This window comes from Leuciscus leuciscus, assembly GCF_965113295.1.
Source record: "Leuciscus leuciscus genome assembly, chromosome: 23".
NCBI classification, from domain to species: Eukaryota; Metazoa; Chordata; class Actinopteri; order Cypriniformes; family Leuciscidae; genus Leuciscus; species Leuciscus leuciscus.
The window spans coordinates 8,964,319-8,990,468 of NC_138747.1; the positions used below are offsets into that span (position 1 = coordinate 8,964,319).

Here is a 26,150-nt window from a genome sequence, read left to right on the forward strand (position 1 = left end):
AGTCAGAAACACAGAGTCGAGCCCTCTCTGAGGCCTTGCTTCTCGACAATGATGTCATTTATTTTTCCTCAGCTGTTCCCTTTCCCTTTTTTTTTTTTTTTTTTCATGCAGTCCTTTTGTCAGATTTAATGCAGCATACAAATCACATTTTCCTTTATGTTACCAAATAAGCACCATTTTGCTCATCTAAAGATATGCTTGGATTCTTCCTGCAACTAAATAAACAGATAAGTAGGTGTGCAGATGCAGGAGGCTGTAAGTGGTTGAGACGGTGGTAGTCTCATACTATTATCTAAATGTTTACAGAGCAGCAACAGGGGAAAACATTGCACATTCTGGCTGTGGCCCTCCTCTGATTCAAACCAGGTGTTTGGTACAGTGTGTTGGAACAAGCTACTGTATAGCACTTGACTGTGAGGATTAGTGTTATCTCAAAACGCTGATAGTCCTGACACTTAATTTTGTGTGATTTTTGTGTATGAAGTTTACTTTAACAGCCTTTAAAGTTCATATAGCAGTCAATATGTTATGAATTACTATTTACTTATGTTGCACTTTATTGTACAGTATACGTGCACTTACAGTGTACTTACCTAAGAAAATATGGTAATACAGTGTCCTTGTTACACATGTTACATGTAGTAGTAACTATAAATGATGCATAATTACATGAAACTAAACCTAAAGCAAAACCTAATCCTATAGTAAGTACATGCAGTTAATTATTATTACTCAGTTATTAAATGTATAATTACACTTTAATATGGACATCTTAAAATAAAGTGTAACCAAAAATACTCTAATATAGGTAAACTCATGGGTTAAGGTTATGGTGTAGGAGGGTTAGTACCAGTTATTACCCACTTATTGTTATTACTATAATAAGTACATGGTATGCTGCTACAAAGGGAACAGGGCTGTAAAATAAAGCACTACTGAAGGAAATTACCAACATGTCCAGACATATATAAGCACAGTATAGGGCTGGTTAATGTCACTGCTTGTCTAGACTTAAAGATTAATTGTACTAATTCTACATCGTTGTACAAAGAACAGAGATACCTCACAGAGATACGACAGCCACAGTTTGAGACTCTGAGTGAAAATATATGCAGCAACATGATCTCGGATTCCTTTCGATGTGGCTCATCCTTTAGCTTGTCTTTTCATGAATAAGAGACTAAAGTGTGAACAAAGACTTTAGTCACAGAAGCTCCCTGCAGATCTTTTTTCTTGGACTCATGCTGAACTGCCTTGTACTATTTTCTTGGGTTTTCCAACAATAAAGATCCAAAAAGTAAAAGTTTCATGAACAATTATGGAGGGATAACCACAAAGCTAGGGAGTCATTCGTGGGGAAATGAAATTGAATTGAATTTGATTGTGCATAGTCTGACATTTAAGATGGTGATGAATGACTTCATATGGTGTAACTAGAGACACTTATGATGTAATGCTTGAAATGTCAGTCTTTTTTTAATTTTATTTTTTTTAAAGAATGACAAACCCTTCAATAATCAGCTTCTCATTTGAATTAATTAAACCCACTGATATAGATTGTAATGTTTTTAAAAACCTCTGTACCTGCTGTTGATTGACTGAATTTTGCAAGATTATAACCATAGTTCTTCAGGTCAGGGGAATGTTAGCTATTTGTAATGGGAGTCAGGCAGTAGATAGATAGGGGTATGTGACTCTTGAAAGGAGGGGGAAGGAAATAAGGATTCAGGGAGAGTTAGATAAAAGTGAGGTCAACATCATGCTCCAGCCGCAGACAGATGAGGCAGTAAACCACAGCTGTTAAAGCTTCCTCCCTTAATAAGAGTAAGAGGTGGACAGTAACAAAGTACATTTAGCCTACTTGAATACTGTACTTAAGTACACTTTTTGAGTATCTGTACTTTACTTTACTTTACTTCTGGAAACTTTTTACTTTAACTTCACTTCATTTGAAAGAAAAATATCATACTTTTTACTCCACTGCATTTCTGCCAAGGTCCTTTAGTAGAAACTCTCAAGAAACCTGAGTAGAAACCTTTTCAAAAGGTACACTAATTTGTTCCTTTTAGGTACCAATATGCACCCTTTAGGTACAAAAATGTACCATTTAAAAATATACAGCCCCAGTGACAGCTTTCGTACCTTTTTTTCTGAGAGTGGATAGTAACGTCTGTTAGGGGATGATTGTGGTTGAAAATGAAAATCGGGTTGACGTCAGAAACCAACATTAGTCGGGTTCTAATATCATTTTGACATCAGGTTCTGACATCAATCCGACTTTCATTTTCAACCACAATACAACGTCTGTCCAACGTTGGAGATTAACGTCAATCTGATGTTGGATTCTGACATCAACCTGATATTCATTTTCAACGTTGGGTTTGGTCTTCTAAATGTAAATTTTGTCATTGTTTTGGAGTACACTAGCTTATAGATAACAGTAAGGGTAACATATTCATACTAAAAGCCAAAAATCTTTAAATAGGGCACTTTTTGAGGGAACAGCCATTTGGGTGTCCTAAACCATTGTGGACGTTATTGAGTGCACTTATTCAATCTCACATTCAATCCCACTACTGGAACTGTGTTCTAGAAATAAATTTGATAAATATGAGGGTAGGTAGGCATAGTTTCAGAGGCATAAGGTACTGTAAGTATTACAGACAACAATGCAACAATAATAAAACAATGCATTGACATTTACTTTTTACTTCTGATACTTAAGTACTTTTAAAAACGTCTACTTCTGTACTTTTACTTAAGTAAGGAAGTTGCGTACGTTGTCCACCTCTAAATAACACAGAGCATTTTGATAGCAAAAGCAACACTTTGTGAGCAGGATACTGACTGAAGCAATGTAATGTGTATATATTATTTATTTATATATGGATAGTAATATACCGGTATTTTGAAATATCTAAATTATTTTCACACAATAACTACTCAAATGGTAATTCATCAAGTTTTATTTTTTATGCTGGATTGTCATAGTATACTCTATTTCATAATAATTCATAATTATATTTTATTATATTATATTATATTATATTATATTATATTATATTATATTATATTATAATTCCTTTAATTTTGTTAGTACTCTATTTTTGTAGATGATCTGACCAAAGACTTTTATTTAATGACTTTTATTTTGTTTATTTGTAAGCTATTGAAGCAGAAGTCACGTGACATAACAACACAAAAGTTCGGCTGTCATATGATAGTAGTTTCATTTTCAACATGGCTGCGCTGCACATCAGTTTTCTGCTCCAGCTGTTTTTCTGTCTTGTGTTTTCTCTACCCACGGGTCGAAACTCCATCTGCGGTTATAAGGTGAGTTTTGGCTTACTGGGTGAATTTTCTGAAGTTTTTCATTGTAGGATCCTTAAGAGAGATTCGAGTAAATGTAAAAACTTAAGTTGCCACTGAGGGAAATATACAAAGAACAAAAAATACCTTGGTAGTAATTATTTTTTTGTTTTTTGGGACATGAAGTCACGATAATTACATGGTGTTTGGGTCATGTACCTTGAAAATACCATGTTTTGGAACATGTACCATGCATGGTACCACTACAGTACGTTTTTGTAAGGGTCGGGACTGATGTCGTGCACCAACCAATAAATTTATTTTGTTTATGGACTAATTTATTATTTTTTTATTTTTTTCGGTCTAGTTTAAAATATCAGTTGACACAGTTTTTGCAATTTTGGCAGATCAATTATGAATATAGGAGCTTTATTACCCAGTAAAGTACAAAGGAAACGATTGTAGAATGAGGAAGTGAATATTTTATGTGATCTGTTGTTGTATCTTTCCACTGTTGATGACCTTGTTGGATCTTTTCAGTCATGTCCAGCCACAAAGCCTTCCATGCTGAACGTCCACCTGGTTCCTCACACACATGATGATGTTGGTTGGCTCAAGACTGTGGATCAGTACTACTATGGAGGTGAAGTTCTGTTCATGTCAAGTGTTTTATTGTTCGCAAACATGCATTGATATGGTAGTAGATCACATTCTTCATGTGACTGTCCATATTCTGCACATGATTTGTGTGCTGCTTGTCATATGATATGGCAACGCATTGGAGTGGTAATGTTTAACCTCACACCATAATACACACATTTTTTTTGTTTGTGCAAGGCTTATTCAGGCATGCAAATAAACCACAAACCTCTGTGTTTTTATTCCAATCTTTGTAATTTTTCAGACCGAAACAACATCCAGCATGCAGGTGTTCAGTATATTCTGGACTCTGTGATAGACCAGCTACAGAAGGATCCAGCCCGACGTTTCATCTATGTAGAGACGGCCTTCTTTTACCGCTGGTGGAGGCAACAGAGCCAGAACACACGCCGAATTGTAACTCAGCTTGTCAATGAGGGTGAGGAGGGTATTTGTTTTGGGGTCAGTGACTGTGGATATTCCTGAGGATAAAAAGTTATATATTTAAAAAAAGAAATGAATCACATAAAAAATCTGAAGTGATGTAAAAAGTAATAAAGTACCTTTTTTCACTACATATTTATAGTTATTTTCCATAATTTTTGCACAAACGATGTCAAAAAAAAAAAAAAAAAAAAAAAAAAGATATATATATATATATATATATATATATATATATAAATTATGCAAAAAATGTAATGTTAACAGTATTAAAAGAACTAATACACTTTCCTTACACCCTGAATCTTTATAATTATTTTCCATATTTAACCCTTTAGCTGTCACCCCCCTTTTTGAGAATGGACATTAAAATGCACTATTCAAGCTTAAATGGTTGTAATTCAAGAATGCTTTGGAGTATAGAGTATTAAAAAAATGCAGATTATTACTGAGGTGAAAGCACTTAAAAAAATGTAAGTATGAAAAAGTTATGGAAGTTTAAATTTACATTAAATCAAATATAATTTATTTAATATTTTTCTTTTATATAAAATATATATTTTACAAAATATGTTTTACAAAAAAATTACTATAAAATCAAAGCCATATATCTAACCAAGTTGTGTTACAAATTTGAAGTTGATATCACAAAAATTGAAGTTCCCATGAGATTTTGTTTAGGCGTATTACCAAAAATAGCCACCGGGTGTCATTGAATTCCATTGAATTTAACTGTATGCATTCTACCATAACAAATTAATAAATTTCTGTCCAAATATCACTTCTGTCACAAAATATGCAACCTTGAGACTCTGACCTTTCTGACAATATGTGTTTTGTCAAGATTAGAAAATATTTTGATCATAAATTATGAAACATGATGACGCCCAAAAGGGGAGGAGCCTGATAAAATAATTTAGAGCAGTGGTTCTCAACTCCAGTCCTCGGGACCCGCTGCTCTGCACATTTTGTATGTCTCTCTTATCTGACACACTCAAATCAGTTCATGGAGTCTCTCCTGACGAGCTGATGATCTGGTTCAGGTGTGTTAAATAAGGGAGACATACAAAATGTGCAGAGCAGCGGGTCCCGAGGACTGGAGTTGAGAACCACTGATTTAGAGTACCGTTTCTATGGTAACACAATGTCCAATTTCAAAACAGTTTTCACAGGATGAATTCTGAGATCGTAAGCTTTCAAATGATACCTAATTTATGATAACTACTAAAATATGTGATGTAATAAAAAAGGCAATAAAAAAGATAATATTATATTTTAGAGTATAATATGTATATTATACTTTTTAGAGGATAATATTATTTTATTAAAAAAATGTATTGACAAATACTAGATAAATGTTTTATTATGAACTTTTAGCATGAAAACCAAAGTTTCAATTATTAAAAGTGTGTGCGTCGACTTTTTGTGACAAACGCCAGAAACGCCTGTTATGATGTACATTTTTTGAGGTGCGCTCTTGTCATAAATTCATCTATTACTGTTCCGGCATAAATTGTAACAAAAAACAATGCTGAAATATCTATTAAGGAGTCTTAGACCTTTCCAACGATATATAGTTTGTCATGACTAGATTAGGATTTAATAGTAATATAGTGGAGTAAATTTAGGTTGCCCGTATACGGGCAGGTGACAGTTAAGGGGTATCAAAATGTCTGAGATGATAAAAATATAAAAATAATTAAGAAAAGATTAATAAAACACATTTTTATAAAAACCATTGCATGTAAAGATGCTAAAATGAAGTATAAAGTACTAAAATACTTTCCTTACTTCCTGAATATTTATAATTATTTTCCATATTTAAGCATGTCTGAGATGATAAAAATTATAAAAAATAATAAAGAAAAGATTAATAAAACACACTTTTACAAAAGCATTGTTTTTAAAAACGCTAAAATGTAAAATGATGTAAAAAGTACTAAACTACTTTCCTCACACCCTGAATCTTTTCCAAAAAAAATATTTTATATTAAAATATATTTTTTCATAGGTCGTCTTGAGTTCATAAACGGCGGCTGGTGCATGAGCGATGAGGCCACCACGCACTATAGCGCTGTCATAGATCAGATGACTTTGGGGCTGCGTTTCCTGAATGACACCTTCGGCGAGTGTGGGCGTCCCCGAGTGGCCTGGCACATCGACCCGTTCGGACACGCCAGAGAACATGCCTCCATCTTTGCTCAGGTAATCATAGCCCATTATATGAGACTATGAATGGTCGGTGTGGTATAGTGGTGCTGATGGCTCTTTCCTTTATTTTTTTTTATTTTTATTTTTTATTTTTTTTTTTTTTACAGATGGGCTATGACGGTTTCTTCTTTGGCCGCTTGGACTACCAGGACAAGGCTCGCAGGATGAAGACCAAAGAGATGGAAATGCTCTGGAGGGCCAGTGAAAGCCTGACGCCACCGCTTGCTGATCTCTTCACAGGTACTAATCTATAAACATGCTGTTTTATACTGTCTAATAATCCAAATTCAGTTTTTTAATTCTCCAATAGTGCATGATATAGATCTTCTTGGTTTTTTTTTGTTTTGTTTTTTTCTGCTTATTGCACTTAAACAGTCAAATACACACAAAATAATGTCAAAATGCTGGTCTTGGTGAGTATTCACTTAAATACAGTAAGTTATGTTTTAAGTGAAGGTAAACGGATATTAAAGGAACCGTATGTAACCGTGGCCAAAACTGGTACTGCAATCACTTTCAAATTACTGTAGAGCGGTGTATCCCCTCCCCCTCCCCCTGACTCGAGGTTGCCAGTTAGGCTGCAGGATCCAGCAGGAACGTAGGCTGCTACAAGGAGCTTCCAATGGCAAGTGACGAGTCCTACACAGTAAGTTTTTTTTCGGACTTTGTCACGACGTATTTCGGATTCATTACGAGGTCTTTTAGGTTTCGTAACGTTAGACATTTTTTATCCGACACGTTTGTAGCTGCAGCTGTGGTAACTAGAGCAGAGCTGGCAACCCGGATGCCGAAACACTACTGACTTCGTGATTGGTAGATAGCCGGAGGGTGGAGCATCAGGCCAAAACACAACATGACAACATCAACATCAGTTGAGGGCTGCAACTTCACTTTTAAATGACAATATCCTGGCCGGACTACTGTTGTCAGTGATATAAGTATTTGAAATGAACATGATTTCTTAATGTCTAGTGACATATCAGGGCCATTTTATGATTCATTGAAATACATTTCTTACATACGGTTCCTTTAAAAATAACTATATGGCAGTTTTTCCTCCTGGTATTGATGTCAAAATTGTGGCCACTGAAAATGCTGAGTGGCTAGTAACTTTGAAAAAACACTAGCCACAGTGGCTGGACAGTTTTTCAACATTTTTTTAAACTTTTTTACTCCCATATATAAATGTAGCAAAGTTAGACGTTGTGGGAAGAAGGAGGTGGGAACCAGCGAATATTTAAAGACTTTAATAAATAAAAATAAAAAAAAAATTTTTAAAGACAGCAGCCCCTCACGGATGACTGCTGTCACATGTAATAAAACAATAAACAAAACACAACATAAGTCCAGGCCTGTTCCTCTCGTCGCTCCTCCTTTTATGCTTCCACTCCTCCGTGAGAGATACGAGACCGGTGCGTCGCGCAGGTGTCGCTCATTATCAATCACGCCTCGTCCTGCTCGCCACAATATATATCCTAGATAACTTCACAGTGTTGAGTATGTGGAAGTGTGAATATTAGTTCTCTTAAATGACTAGACAAGTTTCATCTCTAAAGGCGTTCTCCCAAATGGCTATAACCCTCCTGAGGGCTTCTGCTGGGACCAGTCTTGTGATGATGCTCCCATAAGAGACGACCCAGACCTTGAGGACTACAATGTGGATGAGATAGTACACAAGTTTCTCAATGCATCCTATAAGCAGGTAAGTAAACAGCATTGCAGCAATGCTCAGTCTAGTGAGTTATATGTAAAGTTCACGCGTCTGTGGTTAGCATGGATGTGCCATCAAATTTTTTTTATTTCCCAGGCTGCCTTTTATAAGACAAACCACATCATCATGACCATGGGTTCAGACTTCCAGTATGAGAACGCCAATCTCTGGTACAAGAACATGGATAAGCTGATCAAGTATGTAAATGCCCTGCAAGCTAAAGGGAGCATGGTGAATGTGCTTTATTCTACACCGTCCTGCTACCTGCAGGAACTCAACCTAGCCAACCTCACCTGGTTAGTGTGCATATACAGATAATACATTTAGAAGAGGATATCTCTCAAATGTTCCCTGTGACATTTTCCTGTCTTGGCTGTTTATCATAGGCCCCTGAAGACCGATGATTTTTTCCCCTATGCTGATGATGCTCATGATTTCTGGACTGGTTATTTTACCAGCCGGCCAGCACTGAAGTTATATGAGAGACAGAGCAACAGCCGACTACAGGTGATACCCACAACCTTCCTCTCTGAAAAAAAACAACAACAAAAAACATTTCTTTAATCCGTAATGTCTGGTTTTGTCCTTCTAGACATGCAACCAGTTGGAGGTGCTCGGCGGGCCCAAGTCCACATCGGGTCCTTTTGGAGAAGGGGACAGTGATACTATGAGTAAGTCTACATCTGTTGTAAATAAATCACTTATGTTGGGCTTTAATCACTTGGTCTGTTTGAAATCTTATCCTTTTGATCAGAGAGGGCGATGGGTGTGGCCCAACATCATGATGCTGTGTCTGGGACAGAGAAACAGCATGTGGCAAACGACTACGCCAGGAGACTGGCTACAGGCTGGGCACATTGTGAGGTACAAAGATAACATATTTCAACCTATTTTTTAACCAATCTATTATTAGTGGTGCTTGCTACTTATAATACGGCTTATTATGGAGAGGCGTGCTGTTACAATGAAAATTTCTACATCTGTTTCCCCACTGTCTATTTTTCTTAATGTCAATTTTAGTATGCAAATGACACATTTTATATTTGCATACAAATATACGAATAAAACAACGATATTGCAAAACAAATGTTTTTGCCACTCTCCCTTTCTTGTTGTAGGTGCTGGTTTTTAATTCTCTGGCTGTTCTCAGTGGTTCTGAAGCTCTGCGTGTGTTCTGTGAGAATCTCAACATAAGTGTGTGTCCCCTCACAGAAAGCAGCCATAAGGTACGATACACAGTAGAGCTGCACGATTAATCGTTAAAAGATCGCGATCTCGATTCAAACATCCATGCGATCTCATTTTTGACTAAATCACACTGGAACATTAAAATCGGATATTAAAAAGGTCGGATATTAAAACTGATGTCTATGGTAGTGATCAAAATAATCACCTTTTGATTTGAAAGTAACTTGGCACTTCAAGTATTACATTGTTTCGCCACTAGGTGGCGACGAGTGACTATTACATTTTTTTTACCAGTATTTGTCATTGAATTATTCATTCAAGAGATTCATTCAAAAATTCTGATTAATTAAACATTTTAAATAGACTGCAGCAATTAACATTTAGTCAGAACCTCTAATAAATGACGTTATTTTGTTTTGTTGTTTTGTGCGAGCATCATGATCTCTGTTTGAAAGAAAAAAATCGTGATTCTCCATTTATCCAGAATCGTGCAGCTCTAATACACAGATTTCAGTAAATAAATGCATACAATAAAAAGCACATTCACTATCGAATTCTGATCATTCTTTTTCTTAATCTCTCTCAGTTCTCTATGAATGTGTACAATCCTCTGGGCAGGACTGTAAGCTGGCCTGTTCGTTTGCCTGTCAATGGTTCAGTGTACAGTGTTACTGATGCAAATGGGAAAGCAGTGGACAGTCAGGTTGGAAACTTGTGTTTGCATGAATTACGTTCGTACGTGTTACATTTATGAAATGAAATCAATAATATTTCCACTTCTCTTGCTATCGGTCAGGTGGTTCCACTGTCTAAGGCCACACAGGAAGTGAGACGGAACAGGGGTAATGCTAAAGGTGAGCTGGTTTTCCAGGTTGAAGCTCCTCCTCTTGGCTACAGTACGTACGTCATTTCCATGGTTCAGGATGAGCCTCCAGCATCCAGTTCCAAACCGACAGCCCCTCGCTCCATTCAGAACAAGGTAAACGGAGCAGCATAAGTGGAAACCATCCATTTAAAATCTTTACTATTATATCAATTTAAAATAAATTTCCTATTTTAATATATTTTAAATGTGACAGCAAAGCTGCATTTTCAGTATCATTACTCCAGTCTTCAGTGTCACATGATCCTTCAGAAATCATTCTAATATGATTATTTGCAGCTCAAGAAACATTTATTATTATATCAATGTGGAAAACAGTTGTGCTGCTTAAAATTTTGGTGGATCTTTTTTTTATTATTCTTTGATGTCACTTTTGATCAATTTAGTTAATTTGTATTAATTTCTTTCAAAAAATATTTACTGACCCCAAACTTTTGAACAATAGTATATGAAACTCAGATCTATATATATATTTTTTTTAGCATCTAATACTGTATCTTTATCTAGAACACATGTTTTGTATTTATCAACTTGTACGCCATGATAAATGACCTTGACTGTGAACTTGAATATATTGAACTTTTAGGGTGAAAGAGAGGGTGTAAATAGTAATGACTGTTTCTGATGCAACAAACAACTCAAAATCTACTAGTCAGTCCCACCAGGATTTCACACATTTATTTATTTATTTATTTATTGCAATCAAAATGACTTATTTTGTGGCGATACATTTATTGGTTTTTATCATTAGGATTCAACATTTACCCTGCAAAAAAAAAAATGCAGAAATCTTTTTGTTGTGTTTCACTGGCAGAATCGCGGAAAACTTGGGAGGCTGACCAGTGTTAAATTACACTAAAACTGCATCATGTTTCAATTAGCATAAATAATAAATCTATTCTTCTGTATGTGTTTCAGTTCTTAAAGGTGACCTTTGATGACACCACAGGTCTGTTAAGCAGCCTGACAAACCTGGAAACACAGCAAACCATTCGACTCACTCAGAACTTCTACTGGTCAGTTTAGGCTGATTCAGAATCAGACTCTCCCTTCCAGTTACTATATACAATTTAGTATAACCTTGGTTTTTGGATATGTACCATTCTAATACTATATTATTTTTTGAATTACCTTGGAGTACAAGCAAATACAATTAAACGTGAGTATGGTAATGATTCAGTACTGTACATTTTGCTTGTGAATCTGCATTGAATGTTCCCTTTCCTTGTCATGTTTGATAGTATAAAAAAGTGAATCACCATATTTTTGTGCTTCTTTGCACTTACAGGTATAATGCAAGCGCTGGGAATAACAAGGAGAGCAGGCAGCCGTCGGGGGCTTACATCTTCAGACCAAATTCATCAGACCCCTTCATCATTAACAAGACTGCTGAAATACAGATAGTTACGGAGTCCAGCGCAGTTCAAGAGGTGACGCAGTGGTTCAGCCCGTGGGTGTCTCAGGTTGTCCGTTTGTACAAGGACCGCAGGGAACTGGAGCTGGAGTGGACCGTGGGACCCGTGCCTGTCGCGTGAGTCAACATACACACGCACACGCACAGTTCTCTAGATCAAGGATTTGCTGCGAAAATGAAAGTTAAGGCATTTTCTCTGAATATCAGCTCTCTTTCTCTTTACAGGGATGGTTTAGGGAAAGAAGTGATCACTCGTTTGGACACCGATATCGAGTCCTCTGGATATTTCTACACTGATTCTAATGGCAGAGAGGTTTTAGAGCGACGGTGAGGAGATTAAAGATTAAAGATTAAAGAAAGGGTTGAAATGGGAAACTGGAGAAAGAAAAGAGAAATGACAGAAGAAGAATATCTTGCTTAAATTGCTGTAGAAAGTTTTTTAATTGCTGTGTTGTTTGTCATGTACGCTATTGTTTAAAGGTATAGTGGAGGATCTTTCCGAATTTTAGATAAGACCCGCCCTCTCACTTTTTGAATAAGTTTGATTGATTCACCAGAATGATTGACAATTAGGAGGACCAATAGTATAGGTGATCCACCCGGAAGTAAAAAATCCTCCGCTATATCTTTAAATGTTTAGGGTCAATGAGATTTTTTTTAAATGAATTTCTCAAGGATGCATTAAATTGATGAAAAGTGACTGAAGACCTTTATAATGTTTCAAAAGATTTCTATTTAAAATAAATGCTTTTTTTCTTTCTATTCATCAAAGAATCCCTTAAAAAAGTATCATGGTTTCTACAAGAGAATGAAGCCGCACAACTGTAAATAATCTTAGGAGTGGTTTGTCATTGTAGGAAAGATTATCGGCCCACTTGGGATTTGAAGCAGACAGAGCCAGTTGCCGGAAACTACTATCCAATCAACTCGCGCGCTTACATCAAGGCAAGTGTCGTGCAGCCAATCATGTCAGCTTCCTTGTTTTCTTTTGAATCCTGTGTATAATTTTATTGATTTGTTTGTATAATGTAGGCTTTTTTTTTGTCTCATTTACATATTCTCCTTAATTTGTTGTCTTTTTATATTTCCCTGTCTTCATCCTCGCTTTCTGTTGTCACTCAGATTCTCATAAACAGCCTTGAGCTGCCCTAACATGTCAAGAAATGTAATATGTGTGTGTGTGGATTTAGGATGACAAGCGTCAGTTAACAGTTGTGACTGATCGGTCTCAAGGGGCCAGCAGCATCTATAACGGCTCGCTGGAAATCATGGTAAAGTAAAATGATCTTTCCTTCTCTCTGTCAAAATCTCCATTTTCACTTCAATTTAAAAATGCTTTTCTGGCTTTAATACAGAAGGTACCGTGTATTTTTAGAAAATGAAACTTGAACGAGGAGAACAAAATCTAAAATAAGTTAAAAATGAAAAATAAATAAACATAAATTAGTGTAATTTCAAAGTAAGGATTACTTTTGTTTCCTTCAATATTTCTCTCTCCACCTTTCACAAACTTTCAAGTAAATTTTTATAAACAAGACTTTACAGATTAATTTTATTTTGGGAAAGTTTTTAATTTAATTTTAATTTTTGTTTTATAAATTATTCTTATTTTCTTGTTCTCTTTGTACGTAAAGTGCCTCCAAAATCTTCCTTTATGGCGCTATATACAAAATAAATTAAGTTTATTATTATAATTATTTATGAGATGGTCTTTTATTGCTTGTTTCCGACACTGAATAAAAAAGGGATTTTATCCCACAATTCAGATTTGTTTCGTGCAATTGCGATTTTACATCTCGCAATTCAGATTTTTTTTCTCAGAATCCCGTTATATAAACTTGCAACTACGAGTTATAAAGTGAGAAATAAAGTCACACTTTTCCTTTACGGAAACAAGCTTTCATAGTCTCTATAACAGCTAATCAAACTCTCTCTCAGCTGCACAGAAGACTGCTGTATGATGATTTTAGGGGGGTGGGAGAGCCTCTCTCTGAACCAGGAGAGTTTTTTAATGGTTTAGTTGCCCGAGGGCGTCTGCTGCTGACCCTCACTCCCCCAGACACGGCCGCAGATGTCCACAGACCCCTCGCACAGGGCATGGTGCTCCAACCCCTGCTCTCCTTCCAGGACGGCACACCTCCCGCCAACACTAAACTGGAGGTTTGTAGAGGATCGGTGGATGGATGAACTGAACTGGTTCCTTATTATAAGCTTGAACTCTTTCATTCTCTCTCCCATAGTTCTCTGGGCTTCAGGCTGCTCTGCCCCCTGCTGTCCACCTGCTGACACTGTCTCAGTGGGATAAAGACTCAGTTCTCATTAGGCTGGAACATCAGTACGAGGCCAAAGAGAGTAAAACACACTCACTGCCCGTTACGGTCAACTTACAGGTAACAATCGGATTTTTCATCCCCACTTCCAGTAAATCCCGCTGTAGTTAAACACTGATTGTGTTTCATAGACAACAAACATCCAAAATAGTTCTGGTGCCACGCAAGATGTTCTAACTATTTAAATGATCTTATGCATTTAGCACTGCACTAAACTTGTTGACTAATCTTTTAGCTTGGGCTCTTTGATGAACTGAAAGCTTTTATCTTCAGTAATGCAATGCAAGTACTTTAAAAGACATAATGCAAGCGCTGGGAATAATTAGACACATTTTTTCCCCCACCTACACACTTCCAGTAAATCCCGCTGTAGTCAAACACTGATTGTGTTTCACAGAGAACATGTGAAGCATGTTCATGATTTTCATTATTAAGAATTTTCATTTCTTAAAAAAAATCTAAGTTCTCATCCAGTGGACACTATAGCGGTGAACAGAAACTACAACAAATATAATTTTGCATTCCCACTTACCCAGTTGGTCAGAAGAGAGAAATATGTCATAGTTTCCATCACTGCCTGTGATGGAAAATCAAAGGCAGTGATGGAGTGTTTCATGGTTTCAGAAACACTCACTAAGCAGCATTAACAAGTTTTCTGTTATTTAATGCCAAGGTAATAAAACACTAAGTATTGTCTAAATGTACATAAAAGGAAAGGGGAAAAAAGTGTGTATATATATACATACACACTTTTTTTCTTTAAAAATAAATATATATCATAAACACATATAAACCTTTGCTAGATTTATGATGTTCATAACTGTGTGTGTCATCACAGTCGATGAAAAGCGTCCATGGAATTAATAGATTTAATGAAAATTTGTGACGTTAATATTTTTATATTTATTAATCATTTTATAAGAAGCAGTAAGGCACTTGAAGTAGTGCTATACCTATTGTAAGCATAGTCAGTTCAATCTTGAGGGCCTTATAGATTCTTATAGTACTAAAATAAAACAGATAATTAATCATTTTAATACTGATAATGTTTCTCTTTTCGTCTGTGCAGAAGCTGTTTTCTACTCTCGAGGTGCTCGGAGCGTCTGAGATGAGTCTAGGGGCAAATCAATGGAAAGATGACATGAACCGCCTGCGGTGGAACACAGGTAACAATTACTCTGGGAACAATTGTTATTTACTCTAATTATATCTGAATGCTCAATTGTTAAAATTGTATCTTTCAGAAAATAAATCAAAGCCTCTCAGTGTCAGAGACCCTTCACCATGGGAAGTGACACTAAACCCAATGGAGATCCGCACCTTCCTGTTACGGGTACGACAGCTGTAGAAGTGACAGATCACTGTAAGAGCCAATCAGAGTGTAGCATTGCAGTATCTAAACCCTGCCTGCCAATGATTCAGAGCTGAACTACATGGCATAGGTTTGAGGATTTTTCTGTGTACTTCAGTTGCATAATTTCAGGAACAAAATTTATTTTTTAGTTTTTAAATGTTCAAAGAATGCATATTCTTCAAACTGCACTGTGCCACATGTTCATAAAGATGTATATGATCTATAAGAACTCTAAGTATTGAAGTTTTAAATTGAAGTTTCTTCTGCATTAATCTCATGAACTGGTTTGGTTAGCAACTGGCCAGATCAGCATCTTGTATTTCTTCTGTGTTGAAGACACATCTCCTTAAATTAATTTGTGCAATAATTTTGATTGTATTTTTCTACTGTGCCTTTCATACAAAAATTACGTTTTTAATGAATGAATGAACTGTGGCATAAATGTAATGACCAGAAATAAAAGTAAAAATGTTTTTAAATGATGCGTACTGCTCATGCTGAATACATTACAAAAACACACATTCACTTGATATTTATTTGCCAGGTGAAAATAAAACTATTTCCAATAATAAAATGTATCCCACTTGCCTTGCACAAATCCAATTAACATAAAACAAGCTTTAGGTCCAAATCTGTACAGAACTTGTGAACAGAAGTGCAGACATTCAGACAGCTAAGAGAAAAGTAATTTACAAGTCATAAAGTCTCAGTCTTTAACTAGCTGTCACGGCTGTGTGATGTACATCCCGTAGTGAGAAAACCAATTAGTCCATCTTGTCCTTGTTGGTTTCTTGCTCATGTGAATAGCAGCATTTGTCTCCATGTGTACATGTTCCCTAAAAAAGAAAGAATAGCATTTTTAGGTAAAGAGAGCTGCTGTGATTTAATATGTATGAATTTTGGTTATACGAGTGGTTTATTTTTAACTCTTGACTACTAAATCTTAAATAACTTTTTAAAATCTCACTTATACATTAAATAATTTATCACACATCCTGGAATAAGAATCGGATAATTCTTGGACTTAAACAGGCCATTTTACAATGTCTTGATTTTGTTTTTGGAGTCAACTAGAATAGGTTTTCATGCTTGAATGTTCAAAAAACACATTTTTACATTGTTGCAGCCCCTCCTTCTGAAAAACACAATGTGCTCTGATTGGTCAGCTGGATTAGTGTGTTGTGATTGGTCAACTGCTTTGAGCGTGTTTCGGAAATATCACATCCTTTACCATAAACGCAAGTTTCAACACAAAACTAACGCAACGCAACGCAACTCAACCAGGCCTCGCCTGCTTTTTTTTTTTTTGCGTATGCTTTGGGTGGGAATTATTTAAATTAGGAATATTGTGACGTGTACGTTCCAAGAAGAAAACTTAACTTAAAACTACAATCGAGATGTTTCAGGGAGACATCAGTTCAGAAACAGTGCTTACTGATATAGAGAATAACTCCCTTTGGAGTGGACTTTGTGCTTTGTAACTTTGTAGATCTTTTTCATACTCAAACAGCAACGTAACGCACTAAAGAAAGTTGGAAATGTAAAAAAACATAATAGGTCCTCTTTACATTCAAAAATGAAAACGAAAAAAAAAAATCACTTCTCAATTGAAATGCTCAAACACTGACCAATTTGGTAACGATACAGTAGCTAATATAGCAACATTTTTGAATGTCGCTGAAAACCCTATCATATACTGAATTCCAGGGAACGTACCTTTCGGAACTTTTTACATGGGAGGCTCTTGAGTTGAGAAGAGTCTGTGATCGGTTTCTTTCTTTTACCCTGAAAGTGTTTTCTTTTGTCCTCCAGCTCAGATGAGATTCCTCCACTAAATACAAGAGGGAAAAAGAGATGATTAACACTTTTAAAATCAACTGAAAGATTTTGACTATGATTTGACTAAAGAACCAGTATTGACTAGTATGACCAACCCAGCCCTGGCACGTGCTTTGGGTCCCCAGTTGGCCTGTGGGTTCTCCTGGAAACGCGTGAGGTGACGTTTCCGTGACTGAGGGTTTGCGTCCTCTCTGATCTCAAAGCAGGCCTGAAGACTAAATGAGAGAATACGAAGATTAAGGGTAATACAGTTGTATTTTTATTAAGCTAAACTGCAATTAAACTAAACTAAAAAGGCACAGCAATATAAAATGTAAAACAGCCACTAGATGAATAAATGTAAGGCGTTTGATCCTTACGTTGGCTCTGTGGAGAGAATGCGGTGGGCAGGACTGGTTTCCGATAACCGCTCTCTCTTCACAGGGTTGGACTTTTCCTGAGGGATAAGCAAACAGAAACTACATTAGAAAACAATGTCTTAAGAACTTTTGGGGAGGATCTTATGAGTGAATGGGAATCACTCACCCAGCAGCGCATGATATCCCATAACACCCCAGCGGGAGCGTCGGTCTTCACAGCATTCTTACAGGCATGAGAAAAAGATACTCTGAACCCAGCGTACAGGAGAGCTGACCTACACAATAGATAGAAAGTGAGGAGACACTGCTATCTACATACAGGGCTTGACACTTTTTTGCTCTCCAGCCACTATGGCTAGCGGTTCTCCAAAGTTACAAGCCACTCAGCATTTTCACTGGCCACAATTTTGACATCAACACAATGAGGAAACACTGCCATTTAGATATTTTTAATATTGTCTCATAATCTGGCAGCCTTTATTAGGCTGCTGTCACTTTAAGACCTGACGCACGGATCAATTACACAGGTACACATGCGTTTTCCTTCTCAACTGCTTACGTTCACTTAAAACATAACTGAATGCGTTTACGTGAATACTCAACAAGACCAGCATTTTGACATTATTGTGTGTGTATTTGACTGTTTAAGAGCAAATAACCTGTGAAAAAGAACTCAATTTCACATTTTTTCACCTTTGTTGCCATTGGCTTTTGGCTTGCTGAGTTGGGGACATTAAATTTAACATTTAATTTAATATTCAACAATATTATTGATCTGCCTGCATTGACATCATTATATGAGAACTGAACTGCGTTGGACGATGACATCACGGTTTTCTCCAGAGCGGCTATATATAAATGAACTAAATTAATAACTTTTTTACAACAAAAACGAAACATCACTGAACTTACTTAAGCTGGACTGTGACGCTATTTTCTTCTGGAAACAAACTTTCTAGCATTATTTTCCTGTTATCTCTGTAAAGCTGCTTTGAAACAATCTATATTGTAAAAAGCGCTATATAAATAAATGTGACTTGTCTTGACTTTATGTGCCACACTTTGGGTGTCTGTGAGCACAAAATCTGCAGAAATTAGTAAAATTACGCGCAATACCCAAAATCCCATGCCGAATTTCAAGCCCTGTAACAACAACAATATTTATCTGGAGGAAATGAAACGAGCGAGTGAGGGTTTTTTTTTTATTCAGATGCCGTTTTAAAAGACTACAATTGAAAATGACAATTGAACCAAAGTGGCTTGTAGAAGTGACTGCGTTACACGCCACTGCTGAAGTCCATTTGGCGGGTTGGTGGGTGTTAATGTCAAGCCCTGTCTACATATCTGTTACAGTGCAGTACAGTAATATATATATATTTTGAGTAAAAACAATGTTGTGAAATATTATTATTACTGAAAATAACAGTTATCTAATTTATTCATGTGATAGATGAATTTTTTTTAGCATCATTACTCCAGGGTTCAGTGTCACATGATCCTTCAGAAATATTTCTAATATGCTCATTTGCTGCTCAAAAAACAGTTCTGCTGCTTAATATTTTGGTGGAAATTGTGATAATTTTTTCAGGATTCTTTAAAGAACAGAATGTTATTTGGATTTATTTGAATTAGACATCTTTTGTAACATTATATAAAAGTGTTTACTGTAACTTTTGATCAATTAAATGCGTATTTGCTGAATAGAAGTCAATATTGAACCTTTTGAACAGTAGTATATAATACGCAGGTTGAAAATGTTGTATTGAGTTTACCTGAATTGCAGCATGGGCGGCGTGTTGCAGTGAACTGTGCTGCTCAGATGATCTAAAGCATAGTACAGAGGAACATCCTGCAGCTCCTGAAACACACATCTTTCTCTCAGCACTCATTCTCTGTTCAGTGAACCAAATCTGTTATTGCCTGGAGACGTTAAAGATGTTATAATTATGTTGAAGATTATTAATACAAAGTTTAATAATGACTGACCTCAGTCACCATGCTAAGCACCCCTTCGATCCGCTTGGACGTTCTGAAGCGAGTGGGGTTCCCTGAAACGGCACCCAGAATCTTCTGAACAAATGTAATGTCATGAAGAGGCTCCGCCCAGACCGGGCCACCCAACTACAAACACAGAGAGAGGAACAAACAAATCAAAACTTCATGGTTGAAATATACTATAGCATGTCGGTTGGTTTTGATGCACCGATATCACAATTCTGGCCAACACGACAAGTTGATACAATTTTTTTATGTTATGGAAGATAACTGATAAATGGCTGATATTAAAATTATATACTATCTTGACTAAATATATAAAAGAGAGAACACTAAAAACTAAAACCAATCATTTTAAACACTACAACATTATAATTTACAGCAGTATTTCACAAACTGGCTTCGTGAGGGAACTGCAGGGGCTTTGTAAGCTGATGAAAACAAATGAATTAAATCATAAAAACGTAAAATAAATAATTTTGAAATGAAAACAATCCAAATAAAACACTTACTAAAATACAAAATATTTGATTTGTTTACCTGCATGTCTTGTGAGAATCAACCAACCTCAGAACCATCGCCATGAAAATGTGTTGTTAAATTATTGAAAAATATAACCGCACACTCACTTGTAAGTTAATTTTTTCCAATGTTTCAGCAACAAGCCTTCATCACCTTGATAAAGACTGATTGCCAAAACATTGGTAAAAATAAAATTGTGAGTGTGAGTGTGCAGTTACATTTCCCCCCCAAACTTACACCTACATAAAGAGTGCATTTGCTTTAATGCTTCGTTGAAACATGAAACTTAAAATCTGAGGTGGTACTTCAAATAAATATTTTAGGTAAAAGGGTTACAGCTGATACATTTTTGGGGGGAATCCCTGATGTACAGTATGAAAAATTAATATTTTGATAAATATTAATGGAAATTAATATTAGTTAATTTTGATTTTATAAAGATGACATAAGAGCGTTATTAAATTATTTGTTTTTTAAGACATATTAAACATAAAAATAGGGGAAATTAAATGGAACAATAAAATGTCTAATATTTACAATATCAACTGATACTGATATATTAAAAAAATCTCTAATATCGGCAGATAACCAACATGGTTTATACTTAGGGATGCATGATATACAAGTACAAACTAATTAATAACACATCAAAGGGATATTTTATTTTTTGTTATAAACATAAGAGGAGATATTGATGGTTCAGACCTGGTGTCTCTGCCCACAGTGTTCACAGTTAGGCCCTACAGGTGGTCCAGTTGCTGCTGAATACTTCATTCTGTAACAAACACATAAATATACACAATGATACATCCAGTACAAAAGCATTGAGAAAAGTGTGAAACGGGAGATAAAAGATCAATCCTGGAGGAAGAAATACTCACTGTTTGCCTTGGCTTGTCCTTTTCCCCATCCTCTGCAGATGGAACGCACCACAGCCGACACAGTTATACAGCAGCGCCTGCTTACTGCAACACACACACACACACACACACACACACACACACACACACACACACACACACACACACACACACACACACACACACACACACACACACACACACACACACACACACACACACACACACACACACACACACACACACACACACACACACACACACACACACACACACACACACAATGTTTGAATGTTTTTGAAAGAAGACACTTATGCTTCCTCGGGCTGCAAAAGAACAGCATTTATTTGAAATAGAAATCTTCTGCAAAACTATAAATGTCGTTAATACTGTCACTTTTGATCAATTTAATGCATCCTTGCTGAATAAAAGTATTAACTTCTTTCAAATTGACCCCAAACTTTTGAACGGTAGTGTATATGCATTTTTTTCATGTATGATTATTTTTACTCAGCCATTTTCTCTATATAGACAGTCAGAGTAAACCGTGTATGTTACCTTGCAGAGTTTTTGACTACAGCCTGGCCGGTTTTGACTCTGACGAACACACGGATGTAGAAATCCACACTCACGCTCAAGAGCGGTTCAATGTAGCGCTGATACACGGCTGCTCTCTGATCTAAACTGTGCAGGATTATACGCAGGGCCTTGAATAAAAAGAAAGAGAGCGTGAGAAAGACATAGCTATGATGAAGTGTTGCCTTCATTCCATCCATTCATCACAACGCCAGTGAGCCCCTCTTACCATCTCATGACAGTATTTGGACTTGATGGACATAGAGCCATACTTGCTGTAGCAGGTCTCCCCGCTGTTTCCAGCCATTACAGCCATGTCCGTACACGTGACGCAAAGCAACCCTGACAACAAGAGAGCGAGATTACTCATGTATATGTGCTTGATAAATTCAGAATGTGCATGTGAGAGACAAGCTACAGCGACTGACTCACCTCCCTCACTCACAGCCTGCACAGCCGCATCCAGAAACGGTGATGGGCTGCCATAGGGGTCGAGATCAATGACATCATAGCGTTCCTTCCTCCCTCTTGCCTCATACATCACCATGCTGGAAAGAGGGTGATATACCAGGATTTAGGACAAAACAGAATCAGTGTTATTGTTAACTAAAACTATATTAAAAAAATCTGGTTGGTGAAATAAAGCTGCAATAAAATATATATATATATATATATATAAATATAAATATTAAATGTATTATTATTATTATTAATATTAAATAAAAAAGTTTGTTGAAGGCCTAAAATATCAAAATAAAATATATATTATAAGCTATATATAAATAAATTTTTAAGATTTAACACTTTACAATAAGGTTTTATTTGTTAACTACATTAGTTAACATGAACTAATAATGAACACAATTTCTACAGCATTTATTAATTTTAGTTAATGTTAATCTCAACAAGTACTAATAACTTTAAGATAAAAAAAAACTTGTATTAATCAACTTTAGTTAATGCACCATGAACTAACATTAACAGAAGTTAATAAATGCTGTAAGAATATATTGTTCATTTTTAGTTTGTTAATAACTGCATTAACTAAAGTCAATAAATGAAACCTTATTGTAAAGTGTTAAAAAACGTATAAAATGTACTACTAAAATGTACTTGCTAAAACTTAAACTAACATTTAAAGAAATGTAATATAAAAATAAAAGCTTATTCAAAATATTAATAAATACTACAACAGCATTTAAATAATATTACAATAACAACTTTAACTTTAAATAAGTGCTAAAATGAATTAAAGATATATCTATACATACACAATAAGGTGTACAAAAGAAATGTCTAAAACTGTAGCTAAAAAAAATAAGTAATAATATTTGAAATATTGATAAATACTATAACAGTATTTAAAAAACACTACAATTACACTTAACAGACTAAGCCAAAACATAGTTCAGCTGTCAATAGATGTTTGTGAGTGTATAAGCAAATACGTGAGTTTATAAAGAGCACCTGGCATCTCTTTGGCTGGCTTGCAGTATGTGGGACACGTTGTTGTGTTGTGCATTGCGGGCGATCAGGGCTGCAGCTTTAGCAGAGTAATCATTAGCAGTGATGCTCTTCAGGCCAGGAACCTCCAGAGCAAAACGTACTGAACGCAGGCCTGAGGCTGCCAGACCCTCCAGCACACACAGACCTTGCTAGAGCAAAAGAGAGAGATAAATCACAATACATTTACTAATTGGCAGACACTTTTAGCCAAAGTCATTCACAAATGAGGAAAAAATCCCAACAAGCGAGTCATAAAGAAACTACTGAAAAAACAAGACAGTGTGCAAACACCAGTCATGTAAGAAAATCTTACATCTAAAATTTGTTTTAAATTCTAAAATAAATTTTACATACATTTTAATCATTACCTTAAGCAATAATATTTAAATAAGTGTTGTTATTGTTAACTAAAACAAACATTATTAATAATCCTTTTCATCAATTAAAATAAAGCTGAAATAAAATGAAATACAAATATTAGATGAAAACCTTCCCCATAAAATTAAAAATGTTGCCTTGGCATCTAACCGAAATTAAATTAGATTAAGTTAAAGTAATACAATTACTAAAACTAAAAAGAAATAGAAATAAAAACAAAAACCTAATAAAAATGTCAAAATCCCATTTGAAAATAACAAAAACTTCAAGTAAAATTAAAAAGAAAACAAAAGCTAACTCAAAATATTAATAAAACTATAATAGTATCTATAATACTAAAATGTCACTGTAGCGCACACAGACCTCACATCTTTCCCCTACAGATGCAGTGATGTATTCCTTCTCATCAGCCTCTTCTTCCTTTAGTTGCTCATTTTCAGGCTGTTCTGATTCTTCCTGATCCACCGTTCCATTCTTCTCCTCTGAGAGTCGGACCACGACCCTGTCTTTCTCCCCCGGGACCAGGATCCGGACGCCCCTTTGAGCCAGCTGATCCCTGGCAAACTCTGTGATCACCGCACACCTGATTAAAGAAGGTAAATGGGAAGTTTAAAGGCGAGGTTAGAAAACAAAACATCACGAGATGTCATACTGGCTATGTCACACACTACTCACGTTAAATCTCGGTTGAACTCCTGCACAGGGTTGTAGAACACCTCATTAGCACTTGGGAATAAAATGGCAGCCTTTCCTTCCCTGACAACCGTCTCCCCAGGCAAAAGCCCAGGTTCTGTAGATGAGGTCTGATTTCGTTCTGTAGAGCTGGAGGGACTGGTGTCTTCCTTTGGTACTGCTGTGGTAGTACTGTCTGCACATGCACTGATGGTGTCCTGGGAATCTTCGGGTTCTTTCTTGCAGTCCATTGTTTTGAACATTTTCAGGACGCAACTGCGCCTTGTTGGAAGGATCTGAAGGAAGGATGCTCTCTTCTTAGGAAATGCTAATGACAAACAAAGACACCTATAGGATACCTGAAGTGTAGTCCTTGCGAACATCTACCAAAGAAAAACCCTGTGACCTGTCAACACAAAATTGATTTTAGTTAACAATAAGTGCTTACAAACTCCCACATGCTGTGTCAACTTAATAAAAAATAAACATTTAAATAAAAAATAATAATAATATACACAACAGCTCCCAACTTCCCACACCTTTTGACTGATGGATTTCCATAAGTTTACCATTTTTTCAGTCAAATATTTGAAAAGTATTTTATATACATGTATATACATATACAACTCACATACAGTTTCAACCTATTAAATTATATATAGACTAGACAAATGTTTTTAAACCTGGGCATCTTCACATTCACAATGTAACTAGCCAAGCTAGCATTACACAATTTATCTCGCCTTCCTACTAATCGCTTATTATCCTTCCAAAAAAAATACTTTAGTAATGTCATAGCAAATCAGTCACGAACAAAAAATAAACCACAAAGCTAAATGTACACTACCACAGACACTTGTCAACTGTTAGCTCCTGTGTTTTCAGGGAGAATTCACGTGCAGCTCACCGCTGTGTGTGAACTACGGAAGCCTTGTAGTACTAAACGCCTGACTGAGACGCCAGGCACTGCGCATGCGCACAGCAACCTATAGAAAGTACTATACTACACTGTAAAATAAGGACACCGAGGACAAAGCAGTGTCATTAAGGAACTAGTTCAACGCATTTAGGGTTTTTTCTTAATGTTTTTTAAAAATATATATAATATACTACCTTTTAGCACACATAGCAGAAAGTAGAGAATGTCAGCAACAGGGTCAGTCAGAATATAATATTGTATTTTATGTTATATTGCTTTTTTTATTGACATTCCTGACACTTTTTTAGTCTGTGCTTGTCTATGCTTTGGCAATGTTGCATGCAAAAAATCTTTAAAACTGAATGCCAGTAAATGAGAAGTAAATCCACAATTAAGAAATTAAAGTGTTCTGTACTGTTTAATAAACAGACTAATCTCTCTAATAGCACTGGGTATTTTATCTGCTCCTTAATATTTCAATGAATTGCCATTATTATTACCAACAGTATTGTTATGCATATGGTGTATATTGATGTGAACACTGTTTAATATAACAAATAAAAAATAAAAAATAAATGTCAAAGTTTTTTTTGTGTGTGGTATAACATTCAACAAAAGATTGAAAAAGAAGATCAAAAGATGTAGAATAAGTCTCCGATGTCCCCAGAGTGTGTATGTGAAGTTTTAGCTCAAAATACCCCACAGATATTTGTATATAGCATGTTAAAACTGTCACTTTTTGAGGGTGAGCAAAAACGCACCGTTTTTGTGTCTGTCCCTTTAAATGCAAATAGTCTGATGCTCCCGGCACAGAGGGCGGAGCTTCAACAGCTTGTGTCCTTTTACCTCACAGACATGCACTGAAAATGTCAATTTCAGTTTTGTTTTATTTTTTATTATTTTGCCTTTTATGTTCAAACTGGAGCCAGACATTGATGGAGAGACTCAAGAAGAATGCAACAGGACATTTCTCAATGGTTAGTTGATTAATTTATGTAGCTTATAGTTATCTTCTAGCCATTGATTAGCATATTCTTTTATTTA

General features: G+C 35.8%; 2 protein-coding genes across 2 annotated transcripts; one reads left to right on the forward strand and one right to left on the reverse strand.

Annotated features, from left to right (window-relative positions):
- Positions 1-3,204: 3,204 nt before the first annotated feature.
- man2b1 (mannosidase, alpha, class 2B, member 1) lies at positions 3,205-15,959 on the forward strand. Its single transcript, XM_082155597.1, has 22 exons — positions 3,205-3,333; positions 3,850-3,952; positions 4,214-4,387; positions 6,401-6,594; positions 6,708-6,840; positions 8,157-8,302; positions 8,408-8,607; positions 8,698-8,818; positions 8,904-8,982; positions 9,066-9,175; positions 9,430-9,537; positions 10,086-10,202; positions 10,296-10,478; positions 11,301-11,398; positions 11,671-11,913; positions 12,022-12,123; positions 12,654-12,741; positions 12,987-13,067; positions 13,735-13,956; positions 14,037-14,186; positions 15,196-15,292; positions 15,371-15,959. Exons 1-22 carry the CDS (start codon positions 3,241-3,243, stop codon positions 15,472-15,474), a joined length of 2,946 nt encoding a protein of 981 aa, XP_082011723.1. The 5' UTR covers positions 3,205-3,240; the 3' UTR covers positions 15,475-15,959.
- trmt1 (tRNA methyltransferase 1) lies at positions 15,901-25,132 on the reverse strand. The gene is made up of 16 exons (XM_082155598.1): positions 25,035-25,132; positions 24,191-24,593; positions 23,879-24,098; positions 23,099-23,286; positions 22,064-22,179; positions 21,861-21,973; positions 21,614-21,762; positions 21,077-21,160; positions 20,901-20,970; positions 19,665-19,799; positions 19,451-19,536; positions 17,845-17,953; positions 17,679-17,755; positions 17,415-17,534; positions 17,197-17,311; positions 15,901-16,316 (listed from the first exon to the last, which is right to left on the reverse strand). Exons 2-16 carry the CDS (start codon positions 24,568-24,570, stop codon positions 16,245-16,247), a joined length of 2,034 nt encoding a protein of 677 aa, XP_082011724.1. The 5' UTR covers positions 24,571-24,593; positions 25,035-25,132; the 3' UTR covers positions 15,901-16,244.
- Between the last annotated feature and the right edge of the window lie 1,018 nt (positions 25,133-26,150).